This window comes from Galendromus occidentalis, unplaced genomic scaffold (genome assembly GCF_000255335.2).
Source record: "Galendromus occidentalis unplaced genomic scaffold, Mocc_1.1 scf7180000077488, whole genome shotgun sequence".
In the NCBI taxonomy this organism is placed as follows: domain Eukaryota; kingdom Metazoa; phylum Arthropoda; class Arachnida; order Mesostigmata; family Phytoseiidae; genus Galendromus; species Galendromus occidentalis.
This window is the reverse complement of record NW_003805476.1, coordinates 104,863-127,157: the sequence shown is the minus strand read 5'-3', so window position 1 is coordinate 127,157 and position 22,295 is coordinate 104,863. Positions and strand designations below refer to the sequence as shown.

The window sequence follows — 22,295 nt, the reverse complement described above, 5'->3', positions numbered from 1 at the left end:
CGGACACCATCTATTCCTATCGGAACAGTCTCCTAGTCGGGAATGGTACGGAGTCAGGCTCTCGGAAATCGCATTTCTTGGGAAGTTGATCCATTTGATCAGTGATCGAAAGCGAAATTCCTGATTGAGATTCTGACTCAATCCTGATAGCGTTACAGAATCTCTTTCAAAACTCGTAGATCTCCCAACGGAATGTGGCCCCCAATCACAGCGGAAACAGCGTGCGTTCCCTATATATATATATATCTGTTCTACTTCTGCAAGCCACCGCCTCCATGCAGGAGTTTTCGCCATTATGGTGCCGGCTGTTCGGATCGAATTGTAACCGCGAGATCATTTCTGCAGGCCCATAGGATCTATGGTACCTACTCGATTCAGAGATCTGCGGGTGAACGAATTCGACTGATCGTCGGTGATACTTTCTGCTCCTCCGGCACCGATCAGACGCAGACGCAACTCCCTTGACGGTGCATACTCCTGCTGAGCGCTGAACGGGAGCCGACCTCGGGGCCCTGGTGACGGTAAGATGAAATTTTACATGCATTCGAATAACGATGACGACGGCCGGAACTGTACTCATCGGTGCGGCTGCTCTTCGGAATGGTTTCCACTGGTCACCCTGAAGCGAATTTCAATGCATCGCTTTCTGTGAGTCCACAGCCGCCTCTCATCGACCGCCGTGAAGCGGCACAAGAATCGGTGTACCATCGAAACCCCATGGCGCCCCGGGGCAGAGCACGCAGCGAGTTTCTCGAAATTCGGTCATTCGTTGACATCTGACATCCGTATCCTATTGAGGCTCTGCGGCTCATATCTACACGATTGAGATTTTCTTATCAATTCATTGAGATTTCCTGTCTCTTCTTCATTGACATCCCCGATCCTGTGAAGCTCTCTGCTCAGTCAGAGATCCGCCTAGCTCATGCAATCAAGTCCCCCGACGAGTGACTCGACCCGGCTGGATATGCTCTTTCTCCAGAAAGCCTCTAGGTCAACTCGATGTTTGTTGATAATCGTTTTTCGCCAGTAGCAATTCACCAAAAGTTTATGATCCCGCGATGATAGTGTCGGCGACGCAGCGGCGGCGGCGTCATCGACGACGATCATGATGATTGAAGAAGTTCGCGCACCGATCAGACCTTTTTTTTTACGCTGACTGTCGCTACTGCGCCTCCTACCGCTCCTTCAGCGGGTTCCGGTGAGACGGGACGTGAAAACCGTTGAAGTGGATGCAAGAAGAATATAAACACGAGAAAAATATATATGCTTGACGGAAGCATGCATCGCATCCGTGCGGCATGCATGGGTGAAAAGAGTTAGCGTCTCGCTCACCGTGGACCGTTCGGCGATATCCGTATAGACGAATGTCTAGATATGTAACGAAAAGAAACCACCGTCGGATTAATTGATAGATAGATACAATGTAAATAAATAGGCTGGGCGCTGAAGCGAACACGCTCCTGCACACAAGGGATCTTACTACCCGTGGTGTCAGACGGACGCGCAAACGAACACTCGCTCGCTCGCTCACACAAACAGACCACAGCGTTTCTGCCATTAACCTGGATTCTTCATCGGTTCAGTTTCGGCGCATGCGGTTTCAGACTTCTGGCTTTTCTGCTGGACGCGACAAGGGGGACAGATTGTTCGTCCATCTGTCTGTCCTTCAGTCGATCAACTCGATGGTGTTCTCTGCACTCAAAATGTAATCAGGGGTGAATTGAATAGACGGCAAAGAAGACGCCCGACGTTCGAGGCGATCGATTTCTTCGATGTGCCGTGAAATTGATCGCTCAGTGATGAATTTTCAGACCCCGTAATCCGACCGATAAACTCGCACGCTATCGCGACAGTGTTTCAATGGCGGTGTTCGGTTCGAATCCATCTCCTTCGACCTGTCTGACGACTTGCTCGCGAATCCATTCTCGTTCCAGAAAGGAGAGGTCCGAAAGTTTGATGTTGTAATCGCCGGAAACAATGTCCGCCACTTCCTCTGCTCAGTGAACGTCTGCGAGAATCGTCCCGAATTCATTATCGATATACAAGGGGACTTCCGACTCCTTTCTGTGCTTCACATTGCGAATTCTCTCAGACCATAGACATTCGCGGAGCTTTCGCAAAAGTTGGGCAGGGATTCAGACCCAAGGGACGAATAATTGTTGACCATCCAGGGCGCGCCCGACGACCGCTGAAGAACAAGCATGACGGAAGAAGCTAACGCGAGCGATCTTGCATAAGTTGATTTTCCAACACGATCCTATACATGACCGACGACGGCGGCGGAGAGCATGTGAAAAAACGATTACATTGCGTCAAGTTAGAAGTGCCACGGCAAAGGAGGAGTACTTCTTCGGAAGAGTTATCGAATATCTTCTATATTTAGACTATCGAAAAGCGGTTACGTCACCGTGATGTCCGAGTGATACGTCTCATTGGCACGCTGTTTTTTTCCTTCCAAAGTCGCCCTATCACTGCTGACATTATCATGGAAGTGATGACGCTCCGACGGCTGTGCCCCTGTAAGCTTGACGACTTTCTTCGCGCGATGACGCTGAAGCTTCCTGGAGCTTTCCTCCCGTATGAATGGGCTCCCCACCGCCGGATATTGCTTACATTTAAGGGCTCGCGAAACCATTTCCGATCCGCGGCATCCCCTCACCATTTGCGGAATAATATTGCGGAATCATAGATGCTCATAGGGAAGAGCCCTTATGGCTCGCTCGAAAGAGTTCCGTTCCAGAAAAAAAGATAAGCAAATCCAATCTCCAATCCGAGCCCAGGCTCGAACTAAGCGCGAAGCTGATACGAATGCTCGACCCCCCGGAGATCCGCTCGAGGCATTCGGCGCTGAGGGGAGCTGTTCTGTAAAATTTGGGGAGCGATCATCTTCATCCAGTGCTGGGGTAGTTCCTCACCGAATCACCCTCCCCGCCGAATTTTCTTCTCCGTCCTCGCGTACAATCCAGATAGTGAGTGAAACGTGAGCTTCCCTCTCTCTTCTCGTCTTGAACACCTCCTCCCAGCCGGCCAGCCGCGGTCTAACACCAGCAGTTCCATTCCCAGCATCTATCCGACAAAACGCATTTAACCTTGCTGAAGCGACACGCGGAAGTGCGCGCACCGCCCCACCGCGGGTACCGTTTACTCTAAATCGAGCAGTCATTTTTTTGTGCGCTGCCGGATCTTCTGAGAAATCAACTCCTCTCGAAAGAAGTGCGAAGGTGAGCATTCGATGATCACCGACCGAAGATAGAGACCATTCGGGACTGAACAAGTCGAAGAGAAGGCCATAGCGCCGCTTGTCAAAGGTGGCGGTGCCGGCGCGACTCAGATGTGACGCGGTCTCCGGTTTCTAGTTCAGCGTCAGGAATCGCTCCACATCGCGAACAGCGGAGCCTAATTGATCAAAGAGCGGCTCAGACATTGAATTCCGAAGAATCGTAAGCTGTGCCAACAAGTACTACATATTGGGGTCAGGGTAGAGTATTGAAAGTGTTTCTACTCGGACCGCAGACGAACAAGCGTTAAATGCCGACATGATCTGAAATCTGGACTACCGGGCTCGCAGCGGCAACGTTAACCACAATTGGAGAATATTTCAGAATCGGCATCGTGTTTGATCTACTCGTGTCTTCGAAGCGGACGTTACCTGCATGCGCTCACGATGCTTCGGCTTCACGCAGGGTGGACCATGTGCTTCCTTCTGAGTGTTGGACAATCGGTCTATTCAGAAAAATTTCTCCCCACTTGGTCGATGAAGAAGAACTCTTCGTCGAAATCATGGCTCCCTTACGGGGACACTGCGGTTTACGCCTATGGTCTCACAGTGGCCGAACTTCGGACTTCATCAAAGGACGGCAGCGTCGTTGAATGCAAGCTCACGGAACTCCAGTAAGTGCTCTAGCTGTCGGTCTCAATCCCGTTGGGTGTCGAGTTGGCGTATCGCGTCAGAACGCGGTCAGAGTTCGCATGTCACTCGGAACGGACGGAATGCAATCTGAGATTCTTCGCTGATTGCTGTACCGGATCTTTTAAGCCATAATAGCAAATCGGACCCCAATGCTGGCAGCGTGAGCTCTGCTTTTCAGGACTCGCGAAGAATACCTGCCGCCCCAGGCGGGCATTGAGATTTCGAGTTTTCTTTCTTGTCTTACGGCTCGATCGCTTTTCAATATGCAAATGATCAATAGATGGGTCGGAACGATCCCGTTAATGAGCAAGACGCGTGCTTTGTGGCAGTTTGCGCAACCCAATACCGCGAGTCAGACGGTGGGAGCCTCCAAATATTCTCACATCTCGTTACTCAACACGCAGACTTGATGATGTTGATTTTCTTCAGAGACCCCATGGAATGCGACATATTGGTTAAAAAAATCGGCAGACCTGTGGTCAATGTGTGCCTCAAACAAATAATGGAGATCATTCAGCAGTGCCGTGCTTTGGTACAAACAAAGAAAGGTCCACCGCTGCCTCTCAACTTCCATCAGATGCCTTTCTGGAATCAAGTCTGGAACGGCATATTTCCCGGTGAGTGCTCCTCCTTCTCAGACGCTCCCTTGTAACGGGTCCATCGTTTATTTTGCGAGCTCCTGGTACACAGCGATTAGATCCCCTCGGATGGCTCGGACTATAATTGCGGACAGGTTTTTCAACGATGATTTTCGATTCAGGAACTAAGTGGTGCGGATCCGGTGACATCGCTAACGGCTACCACGATCTGGGAATCGACGCAGCGCTCGATAAGTGCTGCCGAGCGCACGATCATTGTCCTATCAAATTGAAGGCTTTTCGGAGAGGTCACGGTCTTGTGAATTTCTCCCTTTACACAAAGTCACACTGCTCGTGCGATGAGGACTTCCTTCAGTGTCTCATCGAGAGTCACTCCGAAAGCGCCGCGGCCATCGGGAACATGTATTTCAACGTCCTGAAGGTACCATGTCTGCGTGAGATCGACGAAGGACGGAATTTATGCAAAAGGTAAGATTGTCTAGATTCGAGAATGCCCGTAGCCGTTCTCGTCGTGGTTTCCCGACAGCCGTTCATCTACGTCAATTTATTGTCAACTGAGATACCGCTCAGGTCTGACGGATGGAAATCGTTCGGAATGTTTCAGCGATTTGCGCTCTGTATCGAAAGAGTGTCAGAACGAGGATACACGAGGAGTGTACATGAAGTTCTTGGGCCCCGAGAAGCCATTCCCCCTCCCAGGACTGAACGCTGAATCTTTGAAACTGAACTAATCCCCACGCGGGACCGTCGCATCTAGTCATCTGTACACACAGGCCAGAGCTCGCCGCACGCGCAGCGAGGGCAAAGATGTCTCATCGGAGCACCTCACTTGTTATGTTATTAAAATGAGCACGAACAAATTCATTCCATCTCCGCTGGGAATCTTTCTTGACGGTCGTGTCCCACCTCACGATGTTGCTTCGATTTTCTGCTCAGGTGGGAAGATTTGTTAGTTATTAGTGATTCCAGGACAAACCAACTGTGATTCATATGCGAAAGGCGTGCTCCTCTGCACGCTCGTCGGAGGTCATGATGGAGACCAGAATAAATGAGCGACAGGATCCACCAAACAGGAGGACTCGTTTTCAAAGACGTATTCTGTGAAGGTCTGATCTCCCGGTCGGGCAGGGTTTCACTGATTGCGATTCTTTTTTACAATTAGTTCTGGCGTTCTGACGGATACCCCCCAAAGCAGCAGGTTTCGGTGGAACGCCTCTGGCCTATGATCCCTAGCCGGATTTTGGAAAGATCCTTTCGTATGTTCTCCCATGACACCGGAAAGAGGGCTGACTCTGTCGAGCCGCTTGAATTTCTCGTATCGTCCTACCAGTCCCCGCTCTTCCGAGCCAGACCTGCGGCCTTCTCGGTCGCACGAGGTGCAGCGCCACAGATCAGATATCTGGCCTCCTCACTGCCTCGAAAAAGGATGTGCGCGGGCATTCTGAGCGTGGACTTGGATTAGACCGGAGAATCCGAGGAGGACTCAAAAAGATCTAGACTCAGTCAGATCATCGGCTCGAAGAAAATTCGATAAAGAAGCTCCCCGCTGATTGCGGCCGGGACGTCATATTTTTGAGACAATGACGTTTGATGCAGCACTCGGATACAAGTGTGTGAATGTTTTCACGAAACATTTGATTCGTCAGCGCCGGGTGTGAGCTAACGGTGGTCCCTCGATTTTTATGGTGCACACTAATTGACTTCATTCCTATCCTGCGAATCCACCCAAAAGTGAGAAAAAAAATCCGCCGGCAATCCGAGCCCCATCGATTCATCGCTGACTTGTTACGATGCACCTCCCCGGCGATCGACCCCGAAACACTCGACCATTGAAGGGGATTCTTAAGAAAACCGTGCGACCTCAGGATGATCAATCGGACGAGCCAGCGACTCTCAGTAGGTTGAGTTCCATGACCGAATGCTTACGACTCGATACCGAACCTCGAGCTGCTCGCCAGCCTCGCAGCGATCCCCTTCGCGGAGTGCTAGCCCCGCGATCGGCGAAAAACGCTGAGCTCGATCCGGTCGATGCAGAAACCGAAGATCAGATTCTTGAGGCGGTCTCGAGGATAAGCAAATGCCAAGCTTGTTGGAAACCTCTCGGGGAATTCGAGGGATTCATCCTCCGAAATTGTCAACAGCACATCGTCTGCAAAGAATGTCTCTACTATGCTGTGAACTCCGATGAGCCGCAGCAGGGAGCCCCGGTTTGTCCCGTTGACCAATGTTGTGCGGTAATCCGAGACGATGAGATCGAGGTGATCTGCTCCGTTACCGTCACGGACACAACGAGTCGAGACTCCGAGACGAGTCAAAAACTTGACAAGAGACCCACATGCAGTCAGCTCGATGATTCTGAGGAGATTCCCGTTCCCAGTGAGATCACGGTACCCTTTGGACAGGATACATCGATGACGGGGACAAGAGTGGCTTCCACAACGACCAGCGTAATGACAAGCGGCAGCTCGACGCTCGGCGTGAGCGGCCAGTGCGCGAAGTGTAAGAAACCCCTAAACCTGACCGGGTTCATGGATATCAGCAAATGCAAGAAAAAACACAGAATCTGCACTGAGTGCATTCTAGCTGCTGTGCGGATGTCCAAAAACCTCGTCCGATGCCCCCTGTACCGGGAATGCAAATCAATGATGTCGCGAGAAGAGGTGGCACAAGCACGATACGACATAAAGCACGAAGTCGAGCAACGAGAGGCGAAGAGCACACCGAAATCGAAGGTCAAACCCAAATATATTTATCCAAACGGACTGCCCGACTCTGATTTATGGCCGGTGCTCGCAAATACTAAGTGCAACAAATGCGGCACTTGCGTCGATGTGCTCAATGGGATCGTCATCAAACAATGCAACGTCCATTGCGTTTGCGCACAATGCGTCCGCGTCTCGATGGCTCTGGATAGAAGAATGGTGAAATGCCCCATGTATATTTCATGCAAGGCTCGAATGCTAGAGGACGAAGTTGATGCTTTTATTCGGAGGTTCGGAGGACCTCCGGAAATATAGGACTTGGGTTTATAGCAGATACGGCGGCCGAACTGAACTTCGTTGGCATATATTCGTGGTTACAACATGATCCAAGCCCTAGAGGATTGAGTTTCAAATTTTCCCAGCGGATGATACCTAAATCTTGGAGTTTGTTCATGTCTGAACTACTTATTTTAAGTGGATTACTTTAAATAAAAATTGGGGGTAGATATATGCCCGTTGGGTCTTCGGAAAGTTGCACGCAACGTTTTGTCGGCCAAGGGGAATCGGAGATAAGAGACATCGGCTCCCAATATGAAAGAAGCGAAAGCGGAATTTCTTGGGGATATCTCTCGCATTAGTCATCATAGAGGCAGTCATCTATCCACCTCCTCTCTCATCCACCTCCACCGAAAAGTTCGGGTACCAAACCGTAATCTCTTGAAAGGTCGGAGCAAATCCTCCGAACGCGGATTCAAGCTCGAGCGCACTGCCTCATCTACGGAGAAACGGAGCGGAGCCATGAATTCTCTGTATGCTCGCACGGAAATTCGGCCGCTGGGGATTTAGGAATGGTGCGTCGCTGATACAGTGTGGCGAATGTGATCCCTCCGACCTCCGGTCTGAACCTCCTCGCTATTAAGTCATTGCGTCTTCCAGATATCCCTCCGTCTCTCCCAGATCGCTCCGCGGTGGTATCAGGCTTTTGGACCGGAGATTCTCGACCGTGTGATTAACTTCATCGCATTTCGCACAACGTGGGGGACGGCCGGAGTCTCAGGAATGTTCAGGAAGCGAGATTCAAACACAAACACTCACGGTGTCGCTGCAGCAGCTCAGTCTCGAGTTCATAACTCGGGCGCCTCCTTCCTCTTCGAATCGAAGATTCAATGGAAGAAAATTATGTGGAGAATTGAATGAGGCCAGTTCGGCTAAAACAATTCGAGAGCTCGCTCACTCCCCCCTCTGTGGACTTCACAGCGCTCGCAGCTCGCGTAGACCCCGGCGTGTCGCCAACCGTGGAACGACAGCCCGCGACACCTGCGGGGGCGGTTCAGGCGGGAGATTCCTCGATTTCTGCACAGGGGTTTTCATCGGCGATGCTTGAACGTTGTTCTCATTGAGCGTTGTCTGACTCACTGTATCCACCTGGGGTAGGAGCGACCTTGCAGCATAGAGCCCGCCTCGACCCGGTCACTGACGAGAACGGAAAAATTCATAGGAGTGAATTCGATAGTCCACTTCGATATGATCGATGTTCCGAGCGAAGCGCTCTCTGTTACTGATGTGATTGGACAAGGCCACTTCCATAGAGGTGCCGAGGATCTCAAGAATCTGCTCGCATAGTCACGCGACAATGACGACAAAACTACGTAACAAGAATGGTGGAGTACTTCCGGGCTACGGGATCAGCGTTCTCCGCCTGAGGTGCCGCGTCGAGGGGACGTTCCGTGTCTCTGCTGGAAGAGAGCTTCCTCTTCACAATCAGAGGTACCGATGGGAGGATTCCCCACATGAGGGGCTGAAGGGTACTTTGACACAGGGAGTATCGAGACTTCGATGAAGGAAAGAAATCACAAGTTTTCAGGCAACACAACTTTTTTCTTAATCCCTGCATGAGGTCCTGTGATGATTTCGACGGACAAATGTACAATGTGACATTCCGACCAACTATCTAAATGACTCCATCCATCGGGCTATCGGCGGCATCCATTAGAAGGTGGGGACTATCGTGATTAGAGAGGGGTGATGGCTGAGTGCTGCTGAGATCTCCCGCTACAGAGTTATCTGTAATGTTGACGTCTTTCTTATCCTTCTTTTTATGCTTCTTATCTTTCTTCTTTTTCTTCTTCTTGTGTTTCGAATGAGAAGATGAATGTTCACTGACTGGAAGGGAAACAGGCACGAGGCCAAACTCCAGCGCGGAAGAGGGTTCCGGCGTGGATGGCAGTACCGCTTTGGAGGTATCGGAGGCGGCAGGGGAGTCTGCGGCCGCGTTCTCGACGGCCGCATCAATGGCGAGTATGTCATCGGTTTCCATTGCGTTCGACCCTGTAGGCGTCTCGGACCTGGGGAACATTGAGGCGTCGAAACCGAGCGGTCGCAGTATCTGATCATCGGTGGCAGCGATAGGCGGTAAAGAAAACGACTCAGAGGACGAATCCCCGATTTTTCGTCGCTTGGCGGAATCGAACTCATCGACGTTGATGTCTTCATCCGAATTCCATTTGGTTAAGGCGTCCCCGACGCCCATCGTGCTCGTGTTCAGTTGCGTCCGCTTCTCTTTCAAATTGAACACCACTCCCAATTCGGGCATCGGGAGACACTGTGGCCGACCGCGGCCGTACAGGACGTGATAGAGGTCGACGACCGCGCAGCGTAATTTAGAGTCGTGAGAAAACGTCGAGTTCATCATCCGCCATAAACGTTCGACGAGATGTTCGTTATTGAAGGCCGAATTATGTGTACTGGTCTCTTTCTTCGAGAAGGGGGGATTCTGCGTCAGCAAACGGAGAACCTCGAATTTGATCAGGGGCACGGGATCGCTTTCTACCACGTCGAGCAGGTGATTAAGGTCTTCTACGCTTCCGTCGGTCGACGTGAAATCGACCAGCATTTCGAGCGCGGCCAGCCTGACGTCTTCGAACTGCTGGTGAGACGCGTACTGACGGAATAGTTCCGCCGAGTTCGGTATATGGCCCATTTTCTGGAGTTTGCGGATTGCGTGGAGACACCCGACCGTACAAACTAGTTTGTAGCCCGGGAGCAATTTCTCCAAATTCAGACATCGCGTTATTTCTTCCAGGATGCTTTTCGTCTCCTCCGACATGCTGTCCACCATGACCTTGGAATTGCTCTGGTTCAGCATAACCGACACGACCGGTGTTACCGTTTCGGAGAGCGCGTCGATAAGCGCCCGTCGATAATAACAATCTGAATAACGGTTCTTCGAGTTCTCGTTGTATTTGAAGAGATCGAGCAGAAACGATAGAACTTCGGGAGGGCAGATCCGGTGTACGGTTCGCAGGCCGGCCATCGCTTTCGGGATGGCCTGCTGCAAGAAGTAATGTTGGAAGTTCGAAAAGTTATTCTGTTTGACCATGTTGGGACTGGCGAAAGATCCATACAGTTTCTTGAATATGGTGATCATCGCCGGAGGCCCAGCCCAAGTTTGAAGGGCGTTCGCCACTTGCTTCAAGCAGTATGTCGCTTCACAGCGCACTCTGTAGAAACACTGGTCGTTCTCTATGGTGTCTGTCAAGGCTTTTCTTGTGTCCTGGGAGCACATGGGCTCTAGTTCTCGAAGAGCTTGGAGCTGAGCGGTGATATCCCTCTCGTACCGCAATTGGTAATGCCAGTGGAAATCCTGTTGGTTGATATGCACGGTCCGGAGCACCAACATCTCCGGGTCGATTCGGATCCAGAGCACCGGTGAGTCCGCGTCCATCGCCGAGAGATCCATGTCGACTTCCTCGCCTGTTTCGAAATGGCAAAATTAGCGACGCGAAATTTTTCCGTATAATATAGGGAATATTTGCACCGCGATATCAATAATAATCAATGATAATAATACTGGCTGCAATGGATCAATGAGAGCTCCACTCACCTGTGCAGAGCGGGATTTTCTTTTTCTTGTTCCTCCGCGATTTCGAATGACAGGTGATGTCGTGTTTTGAGACGATATCCTCGATCTGCAACATGTGTTTGAAGGTTCCGTCGAGCTCTTGGATTGTAACCAGCAAAGGTCCGTTGTATTTCTTTATGCCGTTCGTTCCTACGTCCGGTTGCCTGATCTCCAGCTCGACGGTATTTCTTTTCCGATTGAAAACGAAGGAGCCGACGAACTTAGCGTGACCACCCTGTCGAACCCAATGGTCGATGAAGGTGTTGATCTCCTTGCCAGTTACGAGAAAAACTGCTTTCTGGAAGGAATTCGTCGACACCAGCATGTTTTCGAGGCCGCCGATTCCTTTCGTTGCAGCTCCGGCTAGAGATAGGAGTTTGTTGAACACCTGGAGGAGCAGCTCCTTGCCGAGACGATTCTCCAACATACGTATGACGAGGTGCGCTTTCATCTTGACCACAGACAGGAAGTACGGACTAAACGTATGCAGGTGATTTACAGGAAAGTGGAAATTCAAACCGGGTTGCTCTGTTTGCGATGAGTCGAGAACGATCCCACCATAATCTTCTTCGTATCTACATAGCAGCTCGAGATCCTTCATGAGGTTGTACCGGAATTCGTTGTTCCCGAATGCTTTCTTACAGTACTGACCCGCGAGGTAGTTCGTTATACCGAGTGGCAGCCAGACGTCCGACCAACTGTGGAGGGATATATAGGCTCCGAAGAACTGAGAGGCCAGGGCTTGAGCCATGAGACGTCTCGAGACGTAAGCTTGCTCGATTATATGGCGAGTGTGCAGCAAATTCGTCGAGAAGATCGACATGGTCGAATAAGCTGAAACTTCCTCGTATGCTTCGGCCACGAAAACCTGTTTATAACAGGAGTATGGATATCTCGTCGATAAGAGCTCTTCGTAGAACTCGAATGCTTCATGTAGGAACGAAGTGCTCTGTTTCAGTTGCGTCAGGAGCTGCGGCAAGCAGAAATGAGTCACTTCATGCATGTTGGGGTCCACTAGGATTTCGAAGGGTCCGATTGCTACGGCGATGTTCGGCGCAGACGTCGGTATGTTCAAGGAGTAGTGAAATGTCTTCTTCTTCTTGGAATCAGGTGTGTAAACCACTTCAACGAGATCGCCGGGAGCAACCGCTGTCATGAAAGACTCCACGGTAAATTCCATTTTCCACGTGCATGGATCACAGAATGTGTCGATGCAAGGGAACCATAATCTGGCGGAATTCATCCACCCGTAGGAAAAACAGTGGGCACCCCGCTCCTGTAGGGTGCCCTCACCTTCTGGGACGACGAAATGCATTCCCCCATCGGGTCTTTCCAGCGAGAATTCGACGCTCACCCGAAAGGGCTCGTCTGTATTTATGGGCACGTCGGACGGAATCCTCACGGACACTTCGCCGTAGCCCAGATAGCCATCCACCACCGACACTGCGGTGAGATGCGCTTGACAGAAATGATCCAAGTTTCTTTGCTTGGATTCGCCCTGACAGATCTCTCTGGTAGGGTCATTGTAGGTGAAAGCTGCCTCGTGGACGTCATTTATACGTATCCTGGAATTTTGAGAGAAAAGGGATCATCATCGCTATGGGGATTTTATCATCGAAGAGCAGTCTCGTGGAGGCTTTGCGGGAAGCCGCGAGCAACATTTGCGATTGCCTTACCTGTATATTTTACACTGTTTGCAGTTGAGACGGACCCAGCGAACGTTGTTCTTCGTCGGACACAATGTCAATTCCACGAAGCCTATGATCGATTGCCGTTGGAAATTGATTGAAGTCAAACAGAGGACTTGGTGTGTGATTTTGTAGGGCCGCTCTCGCTCAAGCACGCGGCCCGAGCCCTCAGTTTTCATCTGAAAGGGAACGAGTCTCTAATTACACTCGTCAGTCGGAAAGATTACAGAGAGGCATCAGTCAATCGAAGTGTTTGCAACAGCTATACTTTTTGTGAGCACGGTGTCGAATATCCGAGACTCCGTTTAGCCGGCCATGGCCCAAGAGCAGCACACTGACGACTCGGACATACTCATAACAGCGCATCGGGCTTTATTCACGTACGGAATGCAGGTAGAGCTATTTTATTGCGGTTGAGCCCCTTCCCTGTGCCAGACTTTGAAGTTCACTGTCTAACACAAGCCTTTAGGGTCGTGCGGAAACCCGTGGGGATCGATTTCGAAGTCCGAATTCTTGAGCGCCAAATCCAGAGCGGTAGAAACTCAGAGGCTACCTTGAATCATATGAAAACTTCCCCGACTCCGACGATATCAATGTGGTATCGCACAATTGGCTCACGGACATCGAACGAGTATACTCCAATCGGAGACGAAGGACTCCGCCGAAATCAAGGCGATTCCTCGAGCAATTCGGGATAGAAGAGGTCGAAGCACATCCGGCCGTGAGAGTATGTTCGAAAGGGCGCCGGAAGTCAGGACTGCACATCTTCAACGGCTACCAAATGGAATCACCGGTGTCTAAGCGCACTATAGGGACTCACCTCGCCAGGTTCACTGTTATTCGTCGACGGACCCCGCCGCCGATTCTTTTTTCGTTCCAAAGTTTGACAATTGCCTTCGGCACTCATGCTTCCGTTTATTTACAATTAGATCTTGGGTGGTTCGACTCTCCGCAGCTTAAGTCTCAGACAACATCCCATCAAACAACCAGACCCCCTATCACGGTATCTGCATGGGTTCGAATTTTCCGGAATGCCGACCGAGTAAGCTCTGGATTCAATGACAGCGCCGTTCCACAACGGGCGGGTCCCGATTCCTCGGGGACAAGCGGCCAATAGAGAAACTTCGCTTTGGTCCAGGCAGCCTTGTTGCTCTCCAAAGACCGCCGACAAACCGGTCCGGTATATACCGACCGGGCGCGCTGAGAGACGTTCGAATATACGCTGCACTGTTGGAAGCTACGAAAAACACCGGCAAGCGTGTAAGGAGCGCTGAGCGAGTTTCGCGCGATCTCGTACATCCGTTCCCGCAACCACCGTGAGGTGAGTTCTCTCTCGGCTGTGTCATCAATGAATGTCTCAGACTGAACACACAGACTACGCACCGTTTTCTGAGGAGGTCGGAGCCGATTCTCCGGATCGCTATCATGACCTGATGTCCTTCGTGTCATGCTCTGAGAACGCTCCAGACCACGTCGAATGAAATGCGGGGTTCGGGGAGAGCTCTTCTTGAAATTGCCGTGAGCCTCCAACTTCGCGCTCCCGGGACTGCTCCAGATATTGGAAATCCGACACTTATCCGTAGTTGGAATGCTCATCGCGCTCCCCGGACAATGAGCAGAGCGCTCTCAGAATCCTTTTCAACGATTTTCTGCCGCTCCTTCCAGGGATGATTCGGAAGTTGGCTCTCGGCACCGCGGCCGGGACCGGCGTTGCCGGGGCTCTGTACTACACCCAAACGCAGCGACAACCGCCACCTCCGATCACAGAACCGAAAAAACGGCTGCCGAAGTACGAACTGCCAACGAAAGTCAAATACTTATTGATAGGTGGCGGCGCTTCGTCCTTCGGCGCCTGCAGAGGGATCCGAGCTGTGGATCCCAAGGCTCAAGTGCTCATTGTTGGTCGAGAAGATTACCTGCCCTACATGAAAGCTCCCCTCTCCAAGGAAATGTGGAAAAGTGAGTTCCAGGAGGCTATCACATAAGCCTCCGGTGCATTATCGATGGCGTAGTGGATTTTGTCTAGACCCCAGAGTCTAGACGCCCAGCTCCGCAGTCAAACCGTCACCAGAAGTTTTCGATTCTGTATACCTAATCTAATTCCAAATTTTCTAGGTGGTGCCGATAAGGATCGATTACTTTTTAAGCAATGGAATGGGGATTACCGAAGTATATTATTCGAGAAGCCCGACTACTTCGCAAACCTCGACTCTCTCAAGCAGCCGGACGAAAGACGTGTAGCCTTCGTTGGTGGTCTGAGTGCGGTAAAGGTTGACCCTGTGGAGCAAAAAGTATTCTTCGACGATGGAAGCTCGATTAGCTACGAACAATGCCTCATCACGTCCGGAACCGAAGCGAGAATGCATCCCAAGCTGGCAAACTTACCCGGAATCGAAAAGCATCTCCTCACTGTAACAAGCGTCGAGGATTTCAAGAAGCTCCAGCAGTCAGCTTGCGAAGACGAATCGATAGCTGTACTCGGCAGTGGTACCGTCGCCTCAGAGTTAGCCTACAGTATGTCTGATTTCGCAAAACGTTCCAACGCCAAACTTAAAGTTACTCAAATTTTCCCTGAGGCCGGTAATCTCAGCTCGATGGTGCCGGAGTACCTCGCGAAATGGCTGACGAAGCAGCTGATCTCCGAAGGAATAAATGTCATCGCGAAAGCGGATATCGCAAGCGCAGAAATCGTAGCGAAAAAATTACATCTCCATCTCACCTCCGGACAGCGGATAGTTGTGGATAAAGTGGTTCTGGCCGACGATCTCCGACCGGATGTCAAATTGGCGAAAGCCTCCGGTTTGGAAATTGATCCGCAGAATGGCGGAATTGTCGTGAACTCTGAGTTGGCGGCTCGCTCCAACCTTTACGTGGCAGGTGACGCGAGCTCGTTCTTCGATCCTCGGCTCGGCCGTCGGCGATTCGAGGGACACGAACACGCCGTCTCCACGGGAACGTTGGCTGGCAGGAACATGGCCGGCGCGAGGAAACCGTTCAGTAAACAAACGCTCATGTGGTCGGATATCGGAGAGATTGTGAATCTCGAAGGCATCGGCCTGCTCGACCCTAGTCTGAAAACCGTCTCAGCCTTCTTCCCCGACAGTCCTGAAGAGAACACGGACTTCGAGGGGAAGATAACGAAAGGCGTCGTGTTCTATAAGAACGACGCCGATGTCGTCGTCGGAATCCTTCTCTGTAACGTTTTCGGGAAAGCATCCACAGCTAGGAGAATCATCAGTGAACAGAAACCTTCTCTCGATCTGAAGGAGGTTGCGAAACTGTTCTATGAGAAGTACAGCCCCGAAGAAGAGCCTGAGGAGGCTACGATCCCTAACCCAGTCACTGAGAGTTAGCATCACGATGCGGCACTTCCTCTAAATTATTGATCAGAATTCCAGCGGTGGGATCGCGGCATCACAGGATCTCATTATGTGTTCTCGGGTGGCTGAGGCTATCCGTATCGGATCGTCGGCGTGATCGCATCTCGGTATGAAACAGTTTCTACGCCTACATTGAACATCGAAAGGCAGTGTATAGTTAGATATTTTTTTTCTCTTTCTACGGGAAGGAACGAACTTTTTTTGCTCGTTTTTAATAAATTGTTAGTTAAGTGGGAGAGCGGTTTCATCATTTTGTCGTCGCACTCGAAGAGAGGCATCGTCCTCTCGATATGTATACGTAGCTTTGAGGGCAGAGATCAAGAAGATTCAGTTTCATGGATTGGGAATTAATCAAATTTTATCAGGGCTTCTCTTAAACGACAATTTCAGCGCTTCTGAATCGAGGTCACAACACTACCTAGTCATCGCGTTAACAAGCTTTGGATATGAGAAAACAGCTTTGAAAAATTAACTCTTTTGTTTTGAGTGCTACCTCAGAGCGACCCTTATTGGACCGATGTTTCAAGGGAATGCGTTCGATCCGATCTCGCTCGCATCAACGGAATGTTTCCCGCGCTCGTTTTTGACGACAATCCGAAACTGCGACGATAGCTCGCGCACAAAGTTTCTGTCTGGAAGTTTCTGTCGCATATAATTTCCACCCTCGTTCAGTGGAGAGAATATTATCGTAAATGACGTTCGAGTGAGTTCATGTGACACAAGTTTTTTAAAACCAAGTCTGGGATACTCAACAAGTCGGAGTCAGTTCAAGTGCTGTGTTGCAAACTACCGACTAGCGGTAGAATGACCTGGGGGCAGTCAGGTTTCATAGCGTTGAGCCTTCTGGCGAGAACTTCTTTGTGGGCGTCTGTCAAGTTCGTACATAAAGGTAAACAGGTAGCCAGGAGTCCAGCCAAAATCTTGAAACATTGGAGCCTGGTGCGATTCTGAATGTTGTCTCGCCATTCGGGTAGTTGTCGCACGTAAGGCCACGCCAAGAGCACGTACTCCAATCCAGCGCTCCATTGCTCTCCTGTAAGAGTCGAAGATTACTTAACGGGATCTTCCTGCCTGCGTGGCCGGCCCAGCGGGGCAAAGAGGAATACAGTGCGGAAAATCTGCGACTTCCAGGGAGTCGAACTCACCCCTGAGGAGACTCTCGGTGTGGCTTGTGACTTTCAGCTTGAAGGCGTCAAGTGAGGGATGCATCTTCTTGTAGCTCACGGAGGGGCTGAGCTGTTGTTTGCCTCCCGTGCAGCTGAGTACGATCTTGAGCCTCTGCTGCAATTTGCCTTCCATACGCTGAAGATCCGGGACCGGGATTTGAGACGAAACCTGGGCTCGCACCTCTTCGTCGGTCATCGCTCTGGACAGCAACGAAAGGAGCTGATCTTTGTTCAGAGAACGGAGCGCCGTCGTTGGATCTGTTTCGTCCTTGAGTTTCGTGAGTAGCCGGCACCTCTTCGCGGGCTTCGACGGACTACCGGACGCTTTCGAAGGTGAGGCATCGTCAGTCTGGGGACGTTTCCGAGGTGAGCGGAACTGCAGGGCTTTGGCAGGCGACTTCACTTTCTTCGTAGGACTGGAAGGCGAACAGGTGGCTCATTTAGGGGAATGTCTCCACGAATGTTCCATGAGTTCCTTATTTTGTGCTTTTGTCAGTATAATACTATTAGCATCATAAATCCATTATTGTCACTGGATGGGAACAAAGACACACTTCCTCAGCCGCATCCCGCCGTTTATTCGTATGTACAATGTTCCCCCGTTTCGTCCACATCCTCCGTCCCGGATGATTTCTATGTACAGGACAATAATTAATACTATGACAAGAATAATAATTACTCTGCTATTGCTTGAACTATTCAGAATTGCTCCCGAGTCAGATCACGTGTACTACGCGCTCGTGTTTATATGATAACCGTTCGTCTTGAAATCAGCCTCGATGACCGTACCATGATCATCGCCATTCGAACAGATTCTTTGGATGAATCCCTTCGGGAGACCACATTCCCTCAGCGCCTCGACGGCGAAAACAACCGGCGCGGTGGTATCATGAGATTGATTCATCGTTCGACTAAAGGCCGTGCAGCCTGGCGTCGGAGTCGCCAGCAGAGTGAAGTCCTCCTGAGACTGACTCAGTAGCTCGCACAGGGAGTCCACGGCGTTAGGCATGATCGGTCCGACGATCTCGATGGCGTGGTGACGTATTTGCGTCTCTGGGTCTCTGAACCAGGTCTGGCGAATCTTCTGAGACCGTAGCGACGCACCATGGAACGCGACGGGCGATAGAAGAGTCGGAGGGATCCCGGCCTGCGAGCCCACTCCGATCGAGAGATCCGTATTGAGGAGATGATTGAAGAGCGCCTGGGCTCCGTTTCCCAAAACCACGACGCATGACGCTTGACCGGAATCGGTGTCGAAAGCTTTCCGAACTTTGTGAGCGACTATGGCCGGGAAACCATCTTGTGCGAGACCGAGGCTTTCGAAGAAGTCTTCGTCGTCTTTCGTGTCGTCCGGACTCTCCTGCTCTTCGGAATCGGGTCTGTCATCTCGGCGGAAGGGCATCTGGAAGTCTATGCCCTTCTCTTTCAGACTACTTCTGAATCCTTTCGTCGTAGGCGATATAAGAGCGTGTATCTCAGTGAAGGCGCACACGCCCGCTGCGCGGAAGAGTACCGTGAACTCGGGACCGCACAGATAGAAGAAGGCGCATTGTCTGGCTTTCAATAGCTGATAGAGACTCTTGAAGCTTTGTCGGAAGTCCTGCTGGAGAGCTTCGTGGAATCGGCCATCGACCAGTTGGGAGCCCTCGAATCGTTTGTTACCCTGACGCGGGAAAAGCGGAACCCATGGAAGGGACGGATGTTGCCAATACATGCAGCTCTGGTGGATTTTCGCTTGAGCTGAGGCGTCTTTCTGCTTATGCAGAACTCGCACGAACCCGGTAGTCCCGTTGGCTTCCTCGGTGGTTTTCAACATTCCGCTCCACGGAAGCTGTTTCGATGAGCTGAACCTCACCTTTGACTTCAGACACCAATCGATCGGCATGCTCGGGAGCAAGCTCGTTATCTCCGGAGCCGATATCTTCGCCTCGTTGACCTTGTCTGTCTCGGACAACAGCTGAGGTATGTTGACTTCGATTTCGACGACTTTGAAATTGCTCTCCTTCAGAGTTTCCTGGAGATCCTCGGACTCGTCTCCTTCGCGCTGACGTTTCAGCGATCTCCGGAACGGATTCACCGGGGCTGTTTTCGTGCCGGGGTCGGCCGCGTTCTTCGCCTTCACTTCCACTTCTCCCTTCGTCGGGATGATCTGTGTCGCACGGACTTTTCGCCGAATCGAAACCGCTTTCGGCTTCATGATGTCAACGTGATCTCCGAGCAGTCCCATTACGAATGATTACACACCCAAAAACCGTTACGGGGTTCCGCTCATTCCAATCAAAGACGTTCAAGTTCCTGAGTATCAGCTCACACCGTACAAGAGGGCTGGTACTGAAGCGGCAATGTCGAACGCTGACACCGAAAACTACGCTCGCCCGGCTCAACCATCGACGGAATGTATTCTCGAATCCGTGCTGTTACAGTATGTGTTGTTGCACCCACAGGCGCGCGCCATAAACATTCGTGGATTTCTACAACGAAGCAGACGATACACGCGCTGAGAGAGGAGGTCGAGGTGGTGGTCGACGGCGACGACGACGACACAACATCGACGCGAACTGTCGTTGAGGAACTTCCGCGACCGACACCGTATTCGGGACCTTTCGGGACTGGACTGGACTCCCTCTCCCTACCCGGCTGAGAAATAAATCGTCTTACCTCAAAGTATAGCGAGCGATATTGATTGGAGCGTGAACTTCGAAGGATCGCCGGCCGCGGAGCCTTAGGATTTCCTCTTCGGGGGACAGTCCTTGAGGTTCCAGACTCATTCTCTGGAGATTGATTAAGTTAGAGAAGTCACCTCTATTGAGCTCGAGCTCCCGAACTGAAAGCGGCGTCAAAGCAGTTCGTTCCATCTCGAGGAAGACTTGCGGTTCGCGATACCTGGAACGCATACGAAGCACATTTTCAACATCGACACAAGCACAGACCTGTTCAATTTGATCTCGATCGAATCCTTCCGAGAAGGGGGTGAGACACTGCCGCTTGTGCTGGAACGCGGGGATTTTTCGTGTGCTCAGAAGCTCCCTTCCGCACGGAATCTTCTCACGAGATCGTCCCGTGGGAGAGAGGACACCTACAGCTCCGCTCGCGAGAGGACACCGCGGGGGTTACGGTGTTCACCAACTCCTCAAGATTATCGAATGCGCTCGCTGCCGAAGGCTCGAGTTGGATCGCCGCATGACCTCCGAGCTTCAACAATACGTATCCGCGGTCGCCGCACGGGTCTAGCGACAGCTTACGAAGTGTAGGTCCCGCCGGAGGTGTTCGAAATTCACATCTAGCTCTGGCGAAATTAGGCTCTCTTCTTCATTTAAGAGCTCAAGAATGCGTAATTCTTTAATGCACTCATGGCGTCCTCAGCTCGACGTCGATGGGATTCAGATTGAGGGGCTCGGTCCGCCCTCGCCTGATCGGGCATTTCCAACTTAATTCTGGACGGCCCATTGTCCAGACCTCATGAATGGAGTCGACCTCGATGTGACACTTTGCTGGAGCGCCAGACAGCGTCTCGCATGTCCAAACGTCAGGAGGTAGCTGCTCTTCAGACAGAGAATGGTTTTTAGGGTGCCAAGGAACGCAGTCGGAGCTACCGCCATCGGTTGGGGTTCCCATGAGGACCGCGACGGTCTAGGGAGCCGGCTAGGTAGGTAGTTATTTGAATCTGGTAATGTCGACATCTCGCGTCGCGGCGAGACAAGCCCACTGTGGTTGAGCAGCCTGTCTGAACGTTGCCCACTTCTCGGTACGACAACCCGGACTGGCTGGCTTCTCACAGGGAAAGCCGTGTTGTGTTAGCCAGCTGCCGTGGGGTACCGGAGCGAGCGGCGAGCCAAGTCAGCCGGTCGTTCGGTCGACCAGCTAGGACCCCGATCTAAAGTCTCCGACCGAATCGTCTGAAATCCCACCGTCGATGGGCCTGCCAGCGAGCCAGCCAGACAAAGCTCTACCACCGCTCGTTGTCCGGCCTCTTTCTCGTGAAGACAATTTTCGAGCTTGTGGGCTCCCGTATATTTATTCCCAACGGAACTCGATTTCAAATATCACTGGAGTGAAATACGAATGAGTCAGGAGGGATTCCTCGTGGTGTTCCGAGCTTGGCAAATCCCGATCAACGGTATTGCGTTTCCTTGAGAGTCAATGCTGGAACGAAAATTTCCCGCATAGTTCGACTTCCTCCGGAAATCCTCGACAAACCCAACCCCAGTCGAGGGGATCGCAACTCGAACGCACATGGGCTACAGATCGATTGCCTATGGAGTCCGCGACCCACTTTTAAATGCCCCAACGAGTAATACCCTCGCACGCATTGAGCCGCCGCTTCTCAATCTCCAGCCGGTCGGGTTGGGACAGCGAGGAGAAGTGTGCATGGATCTGATATGGAGGCATGGCATGATATGAATAATCTCCGTGCCGTGATTTTTACCCGTGACTCATGTATGATTGGGAACTTATTTTTCTCCTCCAGAAAATCGATCACAGGAAACCCGATCGAGATCGCGGATCCAAGGAAAGTCACTCGCGGGAGCTCCAACTCATCATCGGTAGAGGACCGATTCAGCGAACCTCAAGAGGGAATTCATGAATGTATAAATGCCGATTCGAGTCCGGGAATCCAACTTACCCAAGGAGGGGAGATTAAAAGTCACACGTTCTCGTCGGATCGTAGCGCGGCGCGCACCGTTGTCGGCTATAGCGGCTGTCTTTGGCGCCAAAAGTTGTTGTCAAAGGCGCGCGCGGTAGCTAGAAACAGCAATGCATTTTTTTCCAAGCTGAGGTAAGCGTCGAGGGTACTCAGCACATCGACCGAACGTCAGGAAAGCACGTCGAGTCGAACCGGAAAGTTCAGCGCCGGGCGCAAACATATGACCACTCACATACAGACCGCTGCTCCGATGCGGTGGCGTCTCGCTCTCAGCAGAAGGATACAGCCGCCGCCGCTGCCGCAT

At 51.5% G+C, this 22,295-nt stretch overlaps 5 protein-coding genes across 5 annotated transcripts; 2 read left to right on the top strand and 3 right to left on the bottom strand.

Annotated features, from left to right (window-relative positions):
• Positions 1–3,691: 3,691 nt before the first annotated feature.
• Positions 3,692–5,414, top strand: LOC100898218 (uncharacterized). The gene is made up of 4 exons (XM_018640546.2): positions 3,692–3,891; positions 4,340–4,527; positions 4,671–4,977; positions 5,114–5,414. Exons 1-4 carry the CDS (start codon positions 3,692–3,694, stop codon positions 5,238–5,240), a joined length of 822 nt encoding a protein of 273 aa, XP_018496062.2. The 3' UTR covers positions 5,241–5,414.
• A 3,748-nt stretch (positions 5,415–9,162) lies between these two features.
• On the bottom strand, positions 9,163–12,979 carry Taf2 (TATA-box binding protein associated factor 2). Its single transcript, XM_003746122.1, has 3 exons — positions 12,789–12,979; positions 11,095–12,677; positions 9,163–10,964 (listed from the first exon to the last, which is right to left on the bottom strand). The coding sequence occupies exons 1-3, from the start codon at positions 12,977–12,979 to the stop codon at positions 9,163–9,165; spliced, it is 3,576 nt and encodes a 1,191-aa protein (XP_003746170.1).
• Positions 12,980–14,032: 1,053 nt separating this feature from the next.
• LOC100909315 (apoptosis-inducing factor 1, mitochondrial) lies at positions 14,033–16,404 on the top strand. The gene is made up of 3 exons (XM_018640595.1): positions 14,033–14,121; positions 14,466–14,759; positions 14,916–16,404. The coding sequence occupies exons 2-3, from the start codon at positions 14,468–14,470 to the stop codon at positions 16,151–16,153; spliced, it is 1,530 nt and encodes a 509-aa protein (XP_018496111.1). The 5' UTR covers positions 14,033–14,121; positions 14,466–14,467; the 3' UTR covers positions 16,154–16,404.
• Positions 16,405–16,516: 112 nt separating this feature from the next.
• On the bottom strand, positions 16,517–22,031 carry LOC100897785 (uncharacterized). The gene is made up of 4 exons (XM_003746045.2): positions 21,971–22,031; positions 20,005–20,229; positions 17,326–17,762; positions 16,517–17,213 (listed from the first exon to the last, which is right to left on the bottom strand). Exons 2-4 carry the CDS (start codon positions 20,199–20,201, stop codon positions 16,948–16,950), a joined length of 900 nt encoding a protein of 299 aa, XP_003746093.2. The 5' UTR covers positions 20,202–20,229; positions 21,971–22,031; the 3' UTR covers positions 16,517–16,947.
• On the bottom strand, positions 18,077–19,885 carry hd (humpty dumpty). The gene has a single exon (XM_029112255.1). The coding sequence runs from the start codon at positions 19,571–19,573 to the stop codon at positions 18,077–18,079; it is 1,497 nt and encodes a 498-aa protein (XP_028968088.1). The 5' UTR covers positions 19,574–19,885.
• Positions 22,032–22,295: the final 264 nt, after the last annotated feature.